General features: G+C 43.6%; 1 protein-coding gene across 2 annotated transcripts in view; it reads left to right on the top strand.

Annotated features, from left to right (window-relative positions):
* The first annotated feature begins 3,678 nt into the window (after nucleotides 1-3,678).
* The window catches only part of CCT8 (chaperonin containing TCP1 subunit 8), a 15,568-nt gene continuing 2,402 nt past the window's right edge, over nucleotides 3,679-16,844 (top strand). For both annotated transcript variants that reach the window (XM_025201326.1, XM_006021378.3), the window contains exons 1-13: nucleotides 3,679-3,806; nucleotides 4,742-4,832; nucleotides 5,177-5,256; nucleotides 6,191-6,340; nucleotides 7,052-7,232; nucleotides 8,421-8,482; nucleotides 9,524-9,661; nucleotides 10,574-10,752; nucleotides 13,296-13,362; nucleotides 13,459-13,546; nucleotides 13,658-13,773; nucleotides 14,828-14,899; nucleotides 14,989-15,153. In XM_025201326.1, the coding sequence (XP_025057111.1) occupies nucleotides 3,783-3,806; nucleotides 4,742-4,832; nucleotides 5,177-5,256; nucleotides 6,191-6,340; nucleotides 7,052-7,232; nucleotides 8,421-8,482; nucleotides 9,524-9,661; nucleotides 10,574-10,752; nucleotides 13,296-13,362; nucleotides 13,459-13,546; nucleotides 13,658-13,773; nucleotides 14,828-14,899; nucleotides 14,989-15,153 (1,413 nt within the window). In that variant the 5' untranslated portion in view covers nucleotides 3,679-3,782. The remainder of the gene's footprint in view (nucleotides 3,807-4,741; nucleotides 4,833-5,176; nucleotides 5,257-6,190; nucleotides 6,341-7,051; nucleotides 7,233-8,420; nucleotides 8,483-9,523; nucleotides 9,662-10,573; nucleotides 10,753-13,295; nucleotides 13,363-13,458; nucleotides 13,547-13,657; nucleotides 13,774-14,827; nucleotides 14,900-14,988; nucleotides 15,154-16,844) is intronic.

The raw sequence follows: 16,844 nt of genomic DNA on the forward strand, positions 1-16,844 counted from the left end.
CTCTGCATATCTCAAGGTCTAAATATCTCCAGCTCTGAATAGCTCCAGCTTTCTGTATCTACCTGTCTATATATCTCCAGCTCTGCACATCTCCAGCTTCATAGATCTACATCTCTATATATCTACTTTCCTGAATATCTCCAGGTGTAAATATCTGGAGCTCTGAAGAGATCCAGCTTCATATATAGAGAGCTGTATATCTATCTATATGCAGCTCAGTATATCTTCAGCTCTGTATAGCTCCAGCTTCATATATCTACATGTCTACATATGTCGAGCTCTATATACCTCCAGATTCATCTCTCTAAATCTCTATGTATCTACCGCTCCGTATATCTGTATATATATTGTAGGGGGATTTAGGAACTTTTTGATTCGACTGGCGTGTTGCGGGACCTGTGGAAAATTGTGTGGGGATTGGGTAAAAGTCGGCCTACGCGGATGTGGTGTGTGAGGGAAATGGCGTGGGCATTTGGAAAGCTTTCTTGACGGCACGTGATGGCTTTTGCGTGGGAAAGTGGTCATTTTGTGTGGGGATTGATTTCAGCACTCTTCATGGGAATGTGCTGGGCCGGCCCCCGGGCGTCATTTCCTCGACTGCGGTGCGGTAAGCGGTGCGTGCGTTTTCATTCCCGTGAAAGTGTCTGACGAGGGTCTGCCCTTTCCCGCAGGCTCCTCCTCGTGCCCCCGTCCTTGGAGCCAGCGTCTCAGCGAGGGGCCGCAGCGTGACAGGAGCGGGACATGGGGCAGAAGGGCCCCCGGGACGTGTCGTGTCGTGTGGCGTCTGCAAGGGTCACTCTGGGCAGTCCGAGGTGTGTGCGGGGCCTGCAGCCGTCCCTTGGAAGCAGCCAAGGCCCCACGGGCGACAGGTGAGTAGGTCTTTCTGCTTTGACACGCTCAGCGGACGCTCAGCTTCTGCCTGGATGCACATCACCACGTAGCCTGCTCCAGCGCTAACACATCCAGTCATGCCAGCTCTTGCCTCTACTGCTGGCAGCACCCTCCCAAAACAATGAGCTGCACGTGGGCTGTGTGGTGGGAGAAACCTCGCTAAGGTTCGTTGTCTAGCTGTAATTTGATTGACAGACAACGCGGGTAAAGAAAGACAGCTGTTTATTTGCTCGAGCAAAGACCATAAAGCCAGCAAAAGGCAAAATGGCCCCCCCTAAGGGTGAGGTGATCTTTTATATTTATTACAACAAGGCAAGACTTTATGGTTAACAAAAAAAGCAATACTTGGGCGGTGCTTTTTAAATTTTTGTAACAGCATATTTCTATTAAGCTGAACTAGCACTTTTTTAAAAGCTAAAAGTTAAGTAACAGTAACATTATAATATGTTAGCAAAACCTTACACAGTAGTAGATACTTTTCAAGGACACAACCAGTGCACCCAGAACAATGGTTTCCCTGTCTTATCTTACTTCTTGCTGTAGCTGATTTTTCAGCACACAGACACAGAGATACTTGCTGCTTTTAACTCAGAAAATGCTTAATACAGTTAAAATGATTACTTGACACAAGCAAAGGCTTAGCTATCAATCTGCCTTGTGGTCAGCTGCATTGCTAGGCCACAGGTCATGCCTTGTATTCAGCTGTAAAGCTAATACTTCTTAATAATCTAAATTATTGTTAACCTAACAGTATGCTATCAGAAAACTATTCTATTTCAGGGTAATAACAAACCTGCGCACTACACCTGAAAACTTCCAAGATAGCAGATTGTTCCAATACCCGGGCACCTGCAAAGTCAGGAATACCCTCTTAATCTCAAACCTAAATTCCCTCTGCTGCAGCTCTAGGCCATTGCTCCTAGGCCTGTCCCTTGGGCCACAGACACCATGTTAAACACAGCAGCTCTGGCTGACCCAGGAAGCACTCCTGCGTAATCAGCATTGCCAGATCTTAAATATGAAATAATTGTATTGGAAGCTCAAAATTATCTTATTGTGGAAAAACTATCGTACACTGAAAAAATATGCGAATGAACATGCAAATAAGTTTTCTTCTTATTTACTTTATGTTGCTCACTATAACTCGCCAGTGAGTGAGTGAGAACTGAATCAAAGTCGAAGCATTTCTTTATGTTGAGGCAAGCAGCTGTAAGAAAGTGCTGATAGTAAACCTCAAGGTTAGGTCTTAGCCTCTTGTGGGCTAAGATCAGGTGGGGGCATCTGAATCCCAAGATCTGTGGCCTTGGGTCTGCAAGTAGGATGCCTGCCAATGGATTTGGGGATATATGAAGTCCCAGGGTCAGCAGTTGGGAATGGAGGATGCTCACCATTTCTAGCGCCACACGTGGTATTTAGAACAATTGAGTTCTGCCTGCTCAGTCAAGAGGGTCTTTGCAAGGACTGAGTTCTGATCACTTGATATGATCTTAGCTACACAACGTTATGGAAATGAAGGACTCCTCTCTAAGCTTGCTCCTGCAGCCATAAGGCTGAGGGCAAGCAAAACATGGGGGCATCTGAACCCCAAGCTTCTGGGCTTGGGTCTGGATGTAGGATGCCTGTCAATAGATTTGGAAGCATCTGATGCCCCAGGCAGGGGTGGAGGATGTTTGCCTGTAGCAGGGCCACATAAGCTTCTTGAATGATTCATGGATTTGGAATTGATTTGGCTGTTTTAACTTGGGGGACATGACAAAATTGCTATTAAAAAAAATAATAAATACTTTCTGAGAGCGATTTGGGTTTTGCATGTGCTGCATCAATAATCTGCCTCAAACATGAGTGTACATTTTGAACCCTTATGGTACAAATATGGTAATTACTGTCCACGCGCGCGGCAACACCGTGCCTAACAATCCCAATGAAAGCCAGAGCGGCCTGCCGCAGCCGCGCTGCATCGCTATTCCTCCCGCCATTGTGCGGGGCCGGTGCCCACCGCGCTCTCAGGCCCCGCCCCACAGAGAAGCGCAGGCCTTTCCCTCCCCACCACGTGGCCAAGCACCAGCGCGTCGCTCGACTCGTTGCCCTGAGGGCCATCGATGCGCTCCGGGCGCGTTCGCTTCTCCCTGGCCAGGGGCCCGCCGCGCATGCGCGCGGGGTTCGGAACGGGGAGCTGCGCGCGCATCCCCCACGCGGCGTTCGGTCCCAGGGAGGGGGGGGTGGAAACTTCTGGAAGCGCTGGGCTCGGCCGGGAGGGAGAGGGGGCTCTGTTGCTCTGCTTTCTGCTCCCCGCCTTGTCTGCTTTTTATACCCCTACCAGTCTGCTTTCTTCTCTACACCTTGTGCTGTCCGTATCATCTGCTGCTCTGCTTTCCGCTCCTCGCTGCATGGTGCGCCCTGGCCCCTCTGTTGCTCTGCTTTCTGCCCCCCGCCATGTGCACCCTCCCCCGTCCGCTGCTCTGCTTTGTGCTCCACATCCGTGTGCCCTAACTGCTCTGCTTTCTGCACCTTGCCTTGTCTGCTGCTCTCCTTCCTGCCCCCCCCAGCTCTGTACTCCCTGACTAATTTGCTTTCTGCCTTACACCCTGTGCTCTCTGCTGCTGTGCTTTCTGCTCCCCATCCCATCTGCTGCCTCACCTGCTGTTGCCTGCTCCCTGACTAGAGAAGCGGTGTAGAGCAGGGGTGATCTACCCCAGGCCACAGGCTGGATCCACCCCTGGTGCCCTGTTACCGTCGTGGGCCTGACTGGATGCTAGGTTGCATGCACAGGGGCCTGATCCCCCACGTGCAGGGCTGGGTAGAAGCAGCCTGGGGCCCCTGGGCCCATCCACTCATTTGGCCTGTGGGATCAAAACCTTGAGCACCACTGGTGTGGACTGTAAAGATGCATAATGTCTATGATGCTGTTGAAGAAGGTATTTCCGACTTATCAGGAGCCTGGTATAGAAGAAACAATAAACAGGCCCAGGGCACTAGGCCATTGTTGGTCCCTATCTGGAAGGGGGAAAAAGGCTTAGTAAGATGAAGAAGGCTTGATGAGAGAAGGTTAATAAGATGAAGAAGGGGAGATCGAGCAAGTTGGGGAGCCTACTGCTTTCCTGTCTCAAGAGGGTGGTAGGAGATAGGCAGTAACTGCAGGAGCTGCAGATCTCTAAGAAAGGGGTGGGGAGAGCAAGGAAGCAGATGTGAGGGGACTCTCCCCCCAACTAAGAAGGGGCATGGGAGTAAAACAGTGGCTACTTTTCCCAAAGTGAAGGAGCTGCAGCCTCCTCCCTTTTGGATGTAGAGGGCACCTGGTCATGCTCTACAGAGCTGGGTTTGTGTGAAGATGCATTATTTAGCAGAGTAGGGAGCTCAGTTACGTTTGTGTGGTATAGGGTTTAGGCTAGGTTTTGTTAAGGTATAGGGAACATCTTGACATAGAAACAAGATGCAACTGGTTTGGGGTGAGGTAAGGAGGGATGGCTCCTGAAGGGGAGTGACATATTCTCATGCAAGCGAAGGAAGATTTTTTTCTTAAGTAAATTGGTGCCCGTCATATTTCAAGCTTCATATTATGAGTCAGTAACTGTACCAGAAGTGATCTACTGGGATAGACTTGAGGCATTCACTTTGCATCAAAAGGGGACCCAGCTGCCTCTTTCCGTGTTCAGCAACTTGCTCCTACTGCCAGTGGGGCAGTTGGAAGACTTAATACGTTACTTTTTTGTCCTTACTTTTTTTTAAAGAACACTGTCACTTGTATTTAAATATTGGGAATGAAATCCTGGCCTCATTGAATTCAGTAACAAAACTGAGAATTATTTTATGTTAGAATTTTTAATGTTAAGTAATAAACTTCTCTTTGTAGCATTATTCTGGATTAGAAGAAGCTGTGTTTAGGAACATTCAGGCATGTAAGGAGCTTGCCCAAACCACCCGTACAGCTTATGGACCAAATGGTAACGTTGAATTTTGTAGTTTGTTGTCATAGTTAGGAATACAATGCTGTATCTTTCTTGTAGAAAGACCTGCCTTTTGTGGTCTGTGGCAATATGGAACTTCAGTATTTAATGTCACATAGCTAAAAAAAATTGGTCAGTACCAAGACAAAATGCTTTTCTCATAATCTTACTGTCTTTGTAAGAAAACTGACACTGTTGTATTGTACCACTGTTAAACTGTTTGGGGGTGAGGTGCTGAAAGAAAGTCTCTCAATTTTGGGAATTGAAAAACTAATAACGTTGGTTCAAACTAGAACAGTATTTGCAAGTATGTAAAATATATACGCTGTTTGTGCTCCTAGGAATGAACAAAATGGTGATCAATCATCTGGAGAAACTTTTTGTTACAAATGATGCTGCAACGATCTTAAGAGAGCTGGAGGTAAGTGCTTTATTATATATTATCTTTTATTTTGGTTGATATATTATCAGCTAAATACTCTAACAACTACAAGCTTTTTACTCGGTTTCCCTATTAAGGGTTCCTAGCAAGGATTCAGTTCTGTTGGTTAAGCTGCCCACATAAGGTGGTAAAACAGAGCTACTGTTAACAAGTGTGCAGTCAACATTCAAATCTAGCAAGCGAAAAAGTAGGGCTTTGCAACAAAATGACATTTGTTATAAATGATTACTTCAATTATTGAATAATAGCATTAGTAATTCCTTGTTTTCTCTTCCAAATGAGATTAGAATTTAGAGAAAGTTGTGATTGCTAATGTTTTGGGCTTGCCTATGTGGCATAATGCCACAGAAGACTATCTTGAAATGAGATAGTCAATAACAAGAAATTAATGTTACAGCTATAGTCATGTGTGTCTCTAACTGTTTTGAATTATGTATTTATTTGTGGGCCTAGAGGCCTGAAGTGAGGGGGCTTCCAGCTGTCAGAACTTGCTGCTTGCCATTGCATCTAACAGCACTGGCAGTGAGGTGTGCAGGGGTATGACAAGCAGTCCCTCAACTGCACCTTCTGCCATGCACTTGTGGCATGGCAGGAAGTGCAGTTGTGTGGATTGTGCATCAGATGCCATAGTGCTTTTACCTGTGTGTCTTGTAGGGGCCTTAGATGTAGAAAAGCGGAAGATGTCAAAATGGTCAGCGCCACGGCATTTTCAGATGCTTTGCACTCTAAATCGAACATGTTCTAGAAGAAGCAAAACCTTGCTTCCTCCATCCCAATCATCTGCATCCCTTTTAGATAAACTGTGTTTTTTGTAAAGACTTCTTTGTTTCCATACAAAACGTTAAGAATATATATTTTTAAAGTTTACTAATTGGGAATGTTAATTCAGTGGCAACATATAACCTTTGAACAGGTCCAACATCCTGCTGCCAGAATGATTGTAATGGCTTCCCATATGCAAGAGCAAGAAGTCGGAGATGGAACAAATTTTGTCCTCGTTTTTGCTGGGGCCCTTCTTGAGCTAGCTGAAGACCTTCTGAGGATGGGATTATCAGTTTCGGAGGCAAGTAGTTGATTTTTGATATTTGCATTCATACAGCACAGGTACTATGTTAGATTAGTGATTTGGGGCTGTACTACTTGGTTGCATCCATAATACGCTTGACTGTTTTCTTTCTTGCCAGATTAACTTCAGTAACCGTATAGCTAAAGAAGAGTAGTGAGAGAATTGTCGTAGTTTTACTTTGTCTGTAGACAAGATGTTTGTTATAAAGCCAGTTGACTAATAAAAATGGAGTAGCCAGTGCCCCGTAGTCTTACATGAGAGAGAGCCATTCCCATGTGGAGCAGAGTTGTCCCTCAATGGGAGAAATGACTGTATGCTGACTGTGTGCCTGCTTCTTAGTCATTTTCATCCCTGGGTTGGCACTTTGCTCGGTGCAGACTGGCGCTCTCCCCACCTATTTACGTAGTGTTGTAATAGCTTCTATGGTAGGCAGTCACCTCAGGACAGCTGGTTTTGTGTCTCCTCTTTAATTGGGAGTAAATTTACTACAGAGTAATATTTAGAGTGAATTAGTAGCAAGAATATTGAGTCTGCGCCCTTAGTATTCGCCACCCTTTTTTAGCGATTAAAATTTCTCTCTCATATTCCATATTACAGTATACATACACTTTAAAATTTTAAGACACTCCACAAGGAAGCACACTGAATGTAAATGTATGCTATGGGGAGGCCAGAGTGTCATAGTTAACTTTTTTGCCTGCATCACAGGTGATAGAAGGCTATGAAAAGGCCTGCAAGAAAGCCCTAGAAATTCTTCCTGATCTAGTATGCTGTTCTGCAAAAAATCTTCGAGATGTTGAAGAAGTATCATCTTTGCTGCACACCTCAGTAATGAGCAAGCAATATGGCAATGAAGTCTTCCTGGCCAACCTTATTGCTCAAGCATGTGGTAAGTATGAATAAGTTGGCTGTTTGTACATATCTATATTGAGTAGTCTTGTTTTTATTATTTTTTTTGGTAAAGTGCTCACATGGAAATTGAATTGAAAGGTATAGTTATCAAATTAGTGTAATTCAGTATTAATAGTTATGAAGACTTAAATTCTGAAAGTGGTATTTTTTCTTGAGCACCTTTTCATTTTGCTTGTTCTTATACACTAGTTTTGGTGCAGATAACTTTCTTGCAAGTCATAGCTCAAGGTGAAAATCTGTTTTCATCTTTTTTTTCTTAGTAGGAAGGTTACTGTTGCAGCTACTGGTTTGTAGTTGGAAGACATAATAACTTTAAGTGTAATGTGAGTTATATGTTATGAGGAGCAGACAGCTCCATTTTCTTAGAACTCAAGAATAAAATGTCATCGCTGGTGTAAATGTTTCTTCAAAATACAAGAGCCAGATTTGGGCCTTATATTAAAGTGGATGCTAGGGCTGAACAGAGCCCACTGATTTTTCTTGTGCTAAATATTATTGTGACTTCAGAGTAAAGAGAGTTTGGCTTTCTACTTATTTGTAGCAAGCATTGGAAAGTACAGTACAGTCACGCCATATGCACATTTAACTTGCACGAATTCAACTATAGGGTGTGAGGGGGCGGGGCTTGAGTTTGCGGCGGCGGGAGGTTGCAGCGTGGTGGTGGCCCGGCGCCACGCAGCCACCCCTCCCAGCGCCGCTGCCGCCAGCTGCACAGCTCCAAGCACGGCTCCACAGCAGCGGGAGGTTTAGGCAGCATGGTGGTGGCCCAGCAGCATGCAGCCATCCTTTTTCCCCCCCCCGCCCAACGCTGTGCCGCTGCCACCGGCCGCACAGCTCCAAGCACGGCTCCGTGGCGGCGGCAGGAGGTTTTGGAGGCAGAGGCAGTCGCCACTAGTCAAATCACTGGCCATTTGACTATATGTGATTTTTGCCTTAGCGCGGTGACCTCGGAACCTAACCTCTGCGTAAGACACGACATGCCTGTAAAATTCCTGCTATTACTATGAAGTATAATTTGGAAGTTCACATTTGTTTGTTTCAAGAGCATTTGAACAAGCATTAAAATATATTATTTTTATATGAATAGGGCATACAATTTTTGATACTGTGTTTCCATGTTATATTGATATTGTGTAACAATTTTTTTTTTTCATTTTTCTAACAGTGTCTATTCTTCCTGATTCTGGTCATTTCAATGTTGACAGTATCAGAGTGTGTAAAGTTTTGGTAAGCTCTGAATTTTCTGCCATGTGAATTACTACACAGTTCTAATGAAATGTAATAAGGGGCATGACAGACGTAAAGTAGTTAATTTTTAGGTGATATCAGACTTCTGATATCCCCTCTTTCAGTCTAGATCTTAAGACTTTGCTTATATTTTTGACCTTTTTAAAATAAGACTTCAGAAGTATCCAGTTGAATTACTTATCTAGCACTCCTAATTTCAGAGTACCTTAAAGTTGAATCACTGCTGTGTCAGATGCACAAACCCTTCTTGGCTTTTTGGATTTTAAATCAGATAAAGCACTTGAACTCATAACTCAGATGAAATTATCAGACCTTCAATAAAGGTGCACCCAAATTCAGGCTGAGATGGAAGATGATGAAGAAAGCTAAGGGGAGGATCCTGTTGTTTGTCCTTACTCTTAGTAGGATATTAAGCCTGAATAAAGCTTACAGGAGTGGGCAAGTTTGTGTTTATTAGTTTACTAGCCAATTGTCCGTCAAGAATGATGGGATGGAACTGGGATGGAGTGCCGCCACCTAACACCCCATGCTGCTTCTGTTCTCCCTCTTGCAAGGAACGGGGTGTGGGAGCTGGTCCTTGGCATGGCTTCGGAGTTGTGGCAGCACTTCCCCATGCTTGGAGTACTCTGACTGGCTGATGGAAACAGCCAATCAGAGTGCGAATAAAACGTTACAGACAGACAGGGAAACAGACTTAGGCTTTAATAATATTAGAATTTTTTGCCAATCCTTTCCTTGGCTGCATTTCTTTTCTTTAAAAAATTGGAGAGAGAGGTTACTTCAGGTTTATAATTCTTACAGCTGTAGAACACGCACATCTGTGAGTTCTACAGAACTGTGTCCTGTAATTCCTCAGTCACTTACGGGTTTTTTTTCTCCATTCCTTGGAGTACATGCACATGCCACACTGTTCAAACATGCATTTTTAAAAAATAGAGTAAGAGCTAATGATGTAGTTCTTCAGTGGAACATAGCCAGCAGTATGATCTTTTTTTTATCTGTCCTATCTATTCTCTTTAGGGCTCTGGTATCTCTGCCTCTTCAGTACTTCATGGCATGGTTTTTAAAAAGGAAACTGAGGGAGATGTGACTTCTGTCAAAGATGCTAAAATAGCTGTTTATTCCTGTCCTTTTGATGGCACACTAACTGAAACCAAGGTATGTTGGTGTCCTAAATATGTTCTGTAGCAATTTATGCACACACATTCAGTACTCAGTGTGTGGTTTTTATTGTAACAGTGTTAAGACCTTACCATAGTTTGGGAATTGCTGAGCTAAAATGTCTTTACATAAGAATTGCTGACATGGCAACATACAACAAAGATCTCAGTATAGAAACCTAATTTGAATGCATGTAGAGTTGAAGGTTGAGAATATTTTTGTGTTCCCTCCGCATAATTTAGTTGTGCTTTCATGAATCTCTAACCTTTGATACTAACTTAATTGTAAGAACCTGTAGCATGCCATGATGGTAGATGATTTAAAATTATCTTTAAAGTTAGAGACGTTGGGTTGAAGCTGCATTATAATGGCTTAACCTTTCTTCTATTGAAAAATTCTGTAATGATGTTGGCGACTGTTGTAGTTGCCTTGATGACATGTAGGCTGTGCTAAGAGGTTTTATCTTGTCTTTCCCTTTTGTCTGGTGTAAATCAGTTTGGACCATTTCTTCCCACTGGCCTTTTTCCATCCATTTATGGATGACACTAATTATTTTTGTTCAAACAAATTACCATATATTACTTTCCCCAATATCTGGCTTATAGTTTAACGGCAGGAGTGGTGACTGGAAACCTATTTTGTATTTGGATATAAATACAAATTTATAATTTATACAAATTTATAATTTTTGACGGTCCAAAATTGGACCAGAGAGAGAGGGTCCAATTTTGTTGACCAGAAATCAATGTTAAACTCCTCCATTGTTCTCACTCATGACTGAGACAGTGATTAAACATGTGTTGTTGTTATGAGTGGGAAGGGTTTGTTTGTCTCTTAAGACCTTGTCTCTTAAGACCTTGCATATTAGTTCACATGATTTGTAAATTTAAAAATATTCCCTTTTCATAGGGCACTGTGTTGATAAAGAATGCTGAAGAACTGATGAGTTTCAGCAAAGGAGAAGAAAATCTAATGGAGCTGCAAGTTAAGACCATAGCTGATGCTGGTGCAAATGTAATAGTAACAGGTGGCAAAGTGGCAGATATGGCACTTCATTATGCCAACAAATACCATCTGATGTTAGTCAGGTAAGGATTATAATGGCCTGATGGTTGAAAATCAGGCCTATTAAATGCATCGGATATTTTTTCTGTATCTGAATGTTCTCAAGTATATGTATGTATTTGCCTTCTAGCATAGAATGAAGTTGAGTACTTATTTTAGGCTAGTGGAATTTATGGTATCTTGCTAAACATAACTGTGGCTCTTTGATAGTGTAGTACATCTTGTATGACGTATAGCTTTGTTGTAATTATCTATATACCAGGGCGGGCAATTATTTTGGATGTGGGGCCGCTTGAGTTTTGGTGAGCTGTTGGGGGCTGCAATGGTAGCTGTGCCCCTTGACAGGTGCTCTGCCCCCTGATTGCCATCTTGGGACCAGAAGTCCCACCCTTAACCCCTGAACTTTGCCACTGGAAATCCCTCCCCTTGCCCTCTGGAAATACTCCTTTTGGGAGGGGAACCAGAAAAAAAATCAAATTGTACACTAAAAGTCAAACAGCTACTATAACATATTTTAATTTTATTACAGAAAATATTTTTGTCATGTTTTGTGTTTGTGTAGTGTATATGCAGAAGATTGCGTAATAACTCAAAAAGTCTTACTTTTGTATGTTGGAGGTGGGGGGGTGTGTATGGTGGGGTGTAGCAGGGGCTGTGAGGGGGTGTGGCTGTGTATGTTGAGGGGCAGTAGGGTATGTTGGAGGTGTGTGTATATAAGTGGGGCTGTGGGACAGGGTGTGGGTATCAGGTTTGTGGGGAGGTGTGGGGACCCCACCCACACACTCTTCCCCCATGGGGCACAGTCCACTAGCAGCAGGAGGTGGCGGCACTTGGGGTGCTCATGCCCAGTGCAGGCACTGCTGCCAGCTGCATCATGGGGGTGAGGAGCCCAGTCAAGCCAGCCTGCCTCTTTTGCACGGGGTGCTCCCCGTGATGCATGTGCAGCTCCTGCACTCGCCTGCTACTGGGGGAAGCCCTGCATGATGGAGCTGGCTGCGTTCACTGCTTCCTGCCATGCAGGTCTCAAGACTGTGCTGGAAGTAGAGGGGAGTCCCAGGACCTGCACAGCAGGGGGTGAAGGCAGTGGGACTTCTCCCAGTGGCACATGAATGTGGGAGCTGCGTATGCGCTGCAGGGACCCCTGTATGATAAAAAGGCAGGCTGGCCTCCTTGCCCCCACATTCAGTGCTGGCTGGAGCCACACGCTGCCAGTGCAAGTGCCTTTGCCAGGTGCAAGCACCCCTGCCTGCTCTTGCTCCTGCAGCTGGTGGCAGGGACTGTGTGCCATAGGTGAGGGAAGTGTGTGTGGGGGTCCCCACGCCCTGCCCACCCGAGTTCTGTGCTCCCACTATTCCCCAGGTGCGGGCTCCATGCTGCTGCCAGCCCTGGCCTCGTGCTCCTGCCCAGCTGCAGCTCCCCTGACACTTCCCTACCTGGTGCCTAGAGCAAGTGGGACACCAGAGAAGCCAAGCAGGTTCCCTGGTGGCTGCAGCAGTGGCGGCAGCAGCAGTCCCATCTGGAAACTCTGTGCTGGCTGGGCTAGGCCCTTCTGTGTACAGGATGGGTGTGAGGTGGAATAGGGTATGTTGGGGTGTATGTGTGGGTGCCTCACTCCCACCCTCATGGGTGGAAGGCCTTGGTTGAGTGCTGTTAGTTGGTGGGTACCCAAGGGCTGTATTTTTGCCTGCCTCTGATATATACTGTAGATCTCTTCATTTGCAAATAACTTTGCAATTCAAGAACTGAGAACTCTTCTTCTTTACTAAATCTGCCAATAAATACTGAGAGAGCAGGTTGGAGTAACACAACTGCTTTTTGTAGTGTGCTGAAGCGTATATTCCAACTACCAGTAGTTTATAAATGGAAGAAGCAGTGAAATCTGGCCATTTAGTCACTTTCATGTGCAGGTTAATTCATTTTATAAAGAAAATGTATTTTATACGTAGATGCAGTTTATATATATATTCTAGGCACAAACTACAAAAGCTGAACAGACTGTGTGCGTGCGCGTGTAAGTAATTAATATATATATATATATATGAATTATATTTTTATTAAATCTTGGCCGTGTGTAGAAAAGGTAGTTCTGTTGATACAAATTTGAATTGACAGTTAAATGGTTAGAGCTATGTTTTCAGAAATCTGGCATTGGATTCCCAGGCAAAGCTTGATCATAATACAAAACCCGGATGGGAACTGGTAGTCTTTGACAGGTGACTAAACCTGTTTCCCTATTGGTACAGTTCAGAGATGGGCATTGTTCTCCTAACAGATGGTGTAAGGTTTAATAATGCACAATGATATTTAATTAAGTGAAGATTAATATCCTACATAACAAATACTTAGAGGATTTAAAAATGTGTTTTAGTTGCTTTAAAACCGATAACATTATATTTGTCAGCATGAAACAATTGCAGAAGTATGCTAGTGATGACCTCATCATGTTGTAATAGCCATCACTAAACTAGTTTGATAGCATCATGACATACTACCAAATTACATAGAAAAGGTTTTTCTTTATATAGTTTTGGGAACTGCATCACTAAAAGGAATCCTTCTTTTTAAGGTTGAACTCAAAATGGGATCTCAGGAGACTGTGTAAAACTGTTGGTGCAGCTGCTCTTCCTAGACTGGTAAGCAGTTTACAAACGAGTCGAAGGGTTGCGGGGGTGGGGTGGGGAGAGACCTTTTGTCAATAGAATCTTCTGATTTCTGTTTTTTCTTTCCAGATTCCACCTACGCCAGAAGAAATGGGTCATTGTGATAGTGTTTATTTGTCAGAGGTTGGGGATACACAAGTTGTTGTGTTTAAGCATGGTATGTTTGTTTTCAAGGGTGATGCAGTGGTACTGTCATTAATAGATGTGGTTATAAATGGTTTCTGTTCTAATATATTCTCCAAAGAATTATGTCTACTTGCCTTTACAGAAAAGGAAGATGGCTCCATAGCTACTATACTTATCCGTGGATCTACAGACAATTTAATGGATGATGTAGAGAGAGCAGTAGATGATGGTGTTAATACTTTCAAAGTACTTACTAGAGTGAGTAAACTTCCTCCTCCATAAGTTTTTAGATAAAGATGTTTGGGTTGAGACTATAGCCTGCTGATCTTAATTGTGATGCTTGGATGATATAAAGGATCTTGAAGCCATTTTGCAACCTCTCCGTGTGGCCATTTCCTCTGCTCCTTCTACAGCCATTATGTAGGGAATGGGTTATGGCCAGTGCACTGAGTGGTCTCTCTTCTGTTAGCCAAGATACAGTCCCTTGTAGACAAATAAAGCTGGTGTGACTAGACAACACTATGCCCAGTGAATCAGTGGTTTGACTTGACCATTTCACCAGGCTTCTGTCATAGCTATTGAAAACTGGTTGCAGCCAGCAATCTAGATATTGCTTGGCATTACCTTTGGTGATGACGGTTTGAGTTGTATAAGCAGGCTTAGAAAGCATACAGGAAGCAAGTTGAGTTTCTGTATTAGGACAGCTCAGTTTTCTAATAAAACTGTACATTTCAGTGATACAATTTTAAGTGATTGATTTGAAAGTAGCAGAAATAATTGAAGACTTTTGTGTGTGCAGGTTTGATAAATAGTATAGGAAAAGCTTTTGGAAATACTTTTAGGTCAGATGTTTTTTAATCTTGCTAATGTTTGAGTGAAGTTTACAAGTTCCTTGTCAGCTAAGAATAACAAAGTTGTTCAACTGTTTGAGAGAATAGTTATGGGATAGATAGATCAGCTGGAGAGAAATTACCAATCTACAGTGTTTTTCTTATATTTCCAAAGCAAGTTGTGTTGTTAACTGAGTTTTTTTAAAACAGATTTATTATTGGTGCTTCTATTTTGCTTTTGTAAAATAATGTGTTTCTTCCCCCCCCCCCCAAATATTTGAAACTGGGTATATTTTTACCTTTTGGTGCTTCAACCAATAAAGCCTACCTCTACACAAATGCAGGAATAAAAATCAGCTTTAATGTTTTCTTGATATTAAGATTACAGAAATTGGTTCTAGAAGTTAAAGATATAATAGTTTCTATGGACTAAAGATGCATTGAAACACTTAATGATGTATTTTCTGGGGTTTGGTTCACAGGACAAGCGTCTTGTCCCCGGAGGTGGTGCAACAGAAATTGAGTTGGCCAAGCAGATTACATCCTATGGAGAGGTACGTCTTTTCATTCTTTCTTGTTGTTGCTGGTTATTATAAATGTTTTACCGTTTTACATACTAAACAGTTTTCAAACTTCACTTTAGACCTGTCCTGGGCTAGATCAGTATGCTATCAAGAAATTTGCTGAGGCCTTTGAAGCCATTCCCCGATCACTGGCAGAAAATTCTGGAGTAAAGGCTAATGAAGTTATCTCCAACCTGTATGCAGTGCATCAAGAAGGCAACAAAAATGTTGGATTTGATATTGAGGTTAGTAGTCCCATACTCTTTGTCAATCCCTTGCAGTTGAGGATGTTTGTTTGCCACGAACGTGTTATCTGTGGGTCTGAAAATTGGCTGATGAGGCTGATCCGGGACTGACAGACTCTCAGCGACTGGAGCAGGATGGAGTTGAGAACACTCTTGTCAACAACAGAATCTCGATTTAAGGTCTTCAAAATGCTCCTTCCAAAATGCTCTTTGATGGCTTCCCTTTTCTTGATCAGGCTTCCTCCATCCTTGGGTGTCAAGAGGGTTAGTCTGAGTGCTTGGACCCTAGATGGCTTTGGCTTTGAAAAAAATGTACATATCATGGATGTTAGTGAGTGGTTGAATGTCCTTCACCATGTCTTCCCACCATCTGTTCTTCATATCGCAGGTTCTGTTTTGGATCTTTGCCATGGCTTGTTGGGAGATTCAGTTTCTTTTGCTTGGAATTGATATGGCTTGCTGTTGATCAGCTCTTGGATCTCCTGCTTATTCTTATCAAACCAGTCTTGATGTTTCCTGGTAGAGAAACCAAGTGTCTCTTTGCAGGCGCTGATGATGGTGGACTGAGGCACCCCAAGCGCTGTTGATATTCTCCCATTGTTGTTGATTGGAATTCTCTAGGTTTTGGTTGGTTTTTTTTAGGCATGGGTGAAAGAGGTCTTGCTTGATTGGGTCCTTGTGTCCAACATTGATCTTCCATTGGCATTGCTTCTGCTGCAGCTGTCGTTTGGGACCTAGTGTGAGTGACATGACTGAGTGGATGAGTCAGTGATCAGTCCAGCAATCGTTAGCTCCCAGCATAGCTCAAGTGATGCAGACATCTTTGCGATCCCAGGCGGCACAAGCAGTGACATAGTCAATCAGGTCCCAGTGCGTAGATTGTGGGTGTTGTCATGATGTCCTGTGCCTGTTTTTTTGGCAGAACAGGGTATTTAATCCATGTTATGTGCATTTGGCCAAGAGAAAGATGGCATTGGAGTTGACCTTTCTTACTCTTTCCTTGCTGATGGATCTGTGCCAGAGGTTCAAGTTCCTTCCAACTCTGGAGTTGAAATTGCTGAGAAAAATAAGTGTGTCTCCATCTGGAACCTCAGAAAGGACTTGGTCAAGGCTGGCATAGAATTCCTCCTTGGTTTCATTGGTGGCATCAAGAGTCAGGGCATACATACTGATGACAGTGGTGTATCGGTTCCCTTTCATTCAGTTTAAGATGGAGTCATGAGTCATAAATTCTGATAGGGAACTCACTGAGCTGATTTATGAGTTTATTCTAGATGGCAAAACCAACTTGGGGAAGCTGGCATTCTCCTTCTTGTTTGCCATTCCAGAAGGGGGTGTAGCCACCTCCTTGTTCTTTGAGCTGCCCGTCTCTTGCTCACCAGGTCTCGCTCAGTGCAGCTATGTTGATGCTTGAGTTCTTGAGCCATGATTGTGGTGTGTGGTGCTCTGGGTGTTCACTATTACAATTGTCCATGAGGGTCCTGATGTTCCAGGTCCCAAAATTGAATGCGTGTCTTTGTTGATTTTGACCTCAGTAAAGGTGATCCCACTGGATGTGGTTATCCAGCCAGGAAGAAGGTAGACAGGCTGTGTTTAGGACACCTTTTCTAGCTCCCTTCCCATGTGGGGTAAGCAGAGAGAATCCTGAAGAGGGCTGTGCAGTCACTGTTGCACTTGCCATATTGCATTCC

The sequence above is a fragment of the Alligator sinensis genome, unplaced genomic scaffold (assembly GCF_000455745.1).
Source record: "Alligator sinensis unplaced genomic scaffold, ASM45574v1 scaffold373_1, whole genome shotgun sequence".
In the NCBI taxonomy this organism is placed as follows: Eukaryota; Metazoa; Chordata; order Crocodylia; family Alligatoridae; genus Alligator; species Alligator sinensis.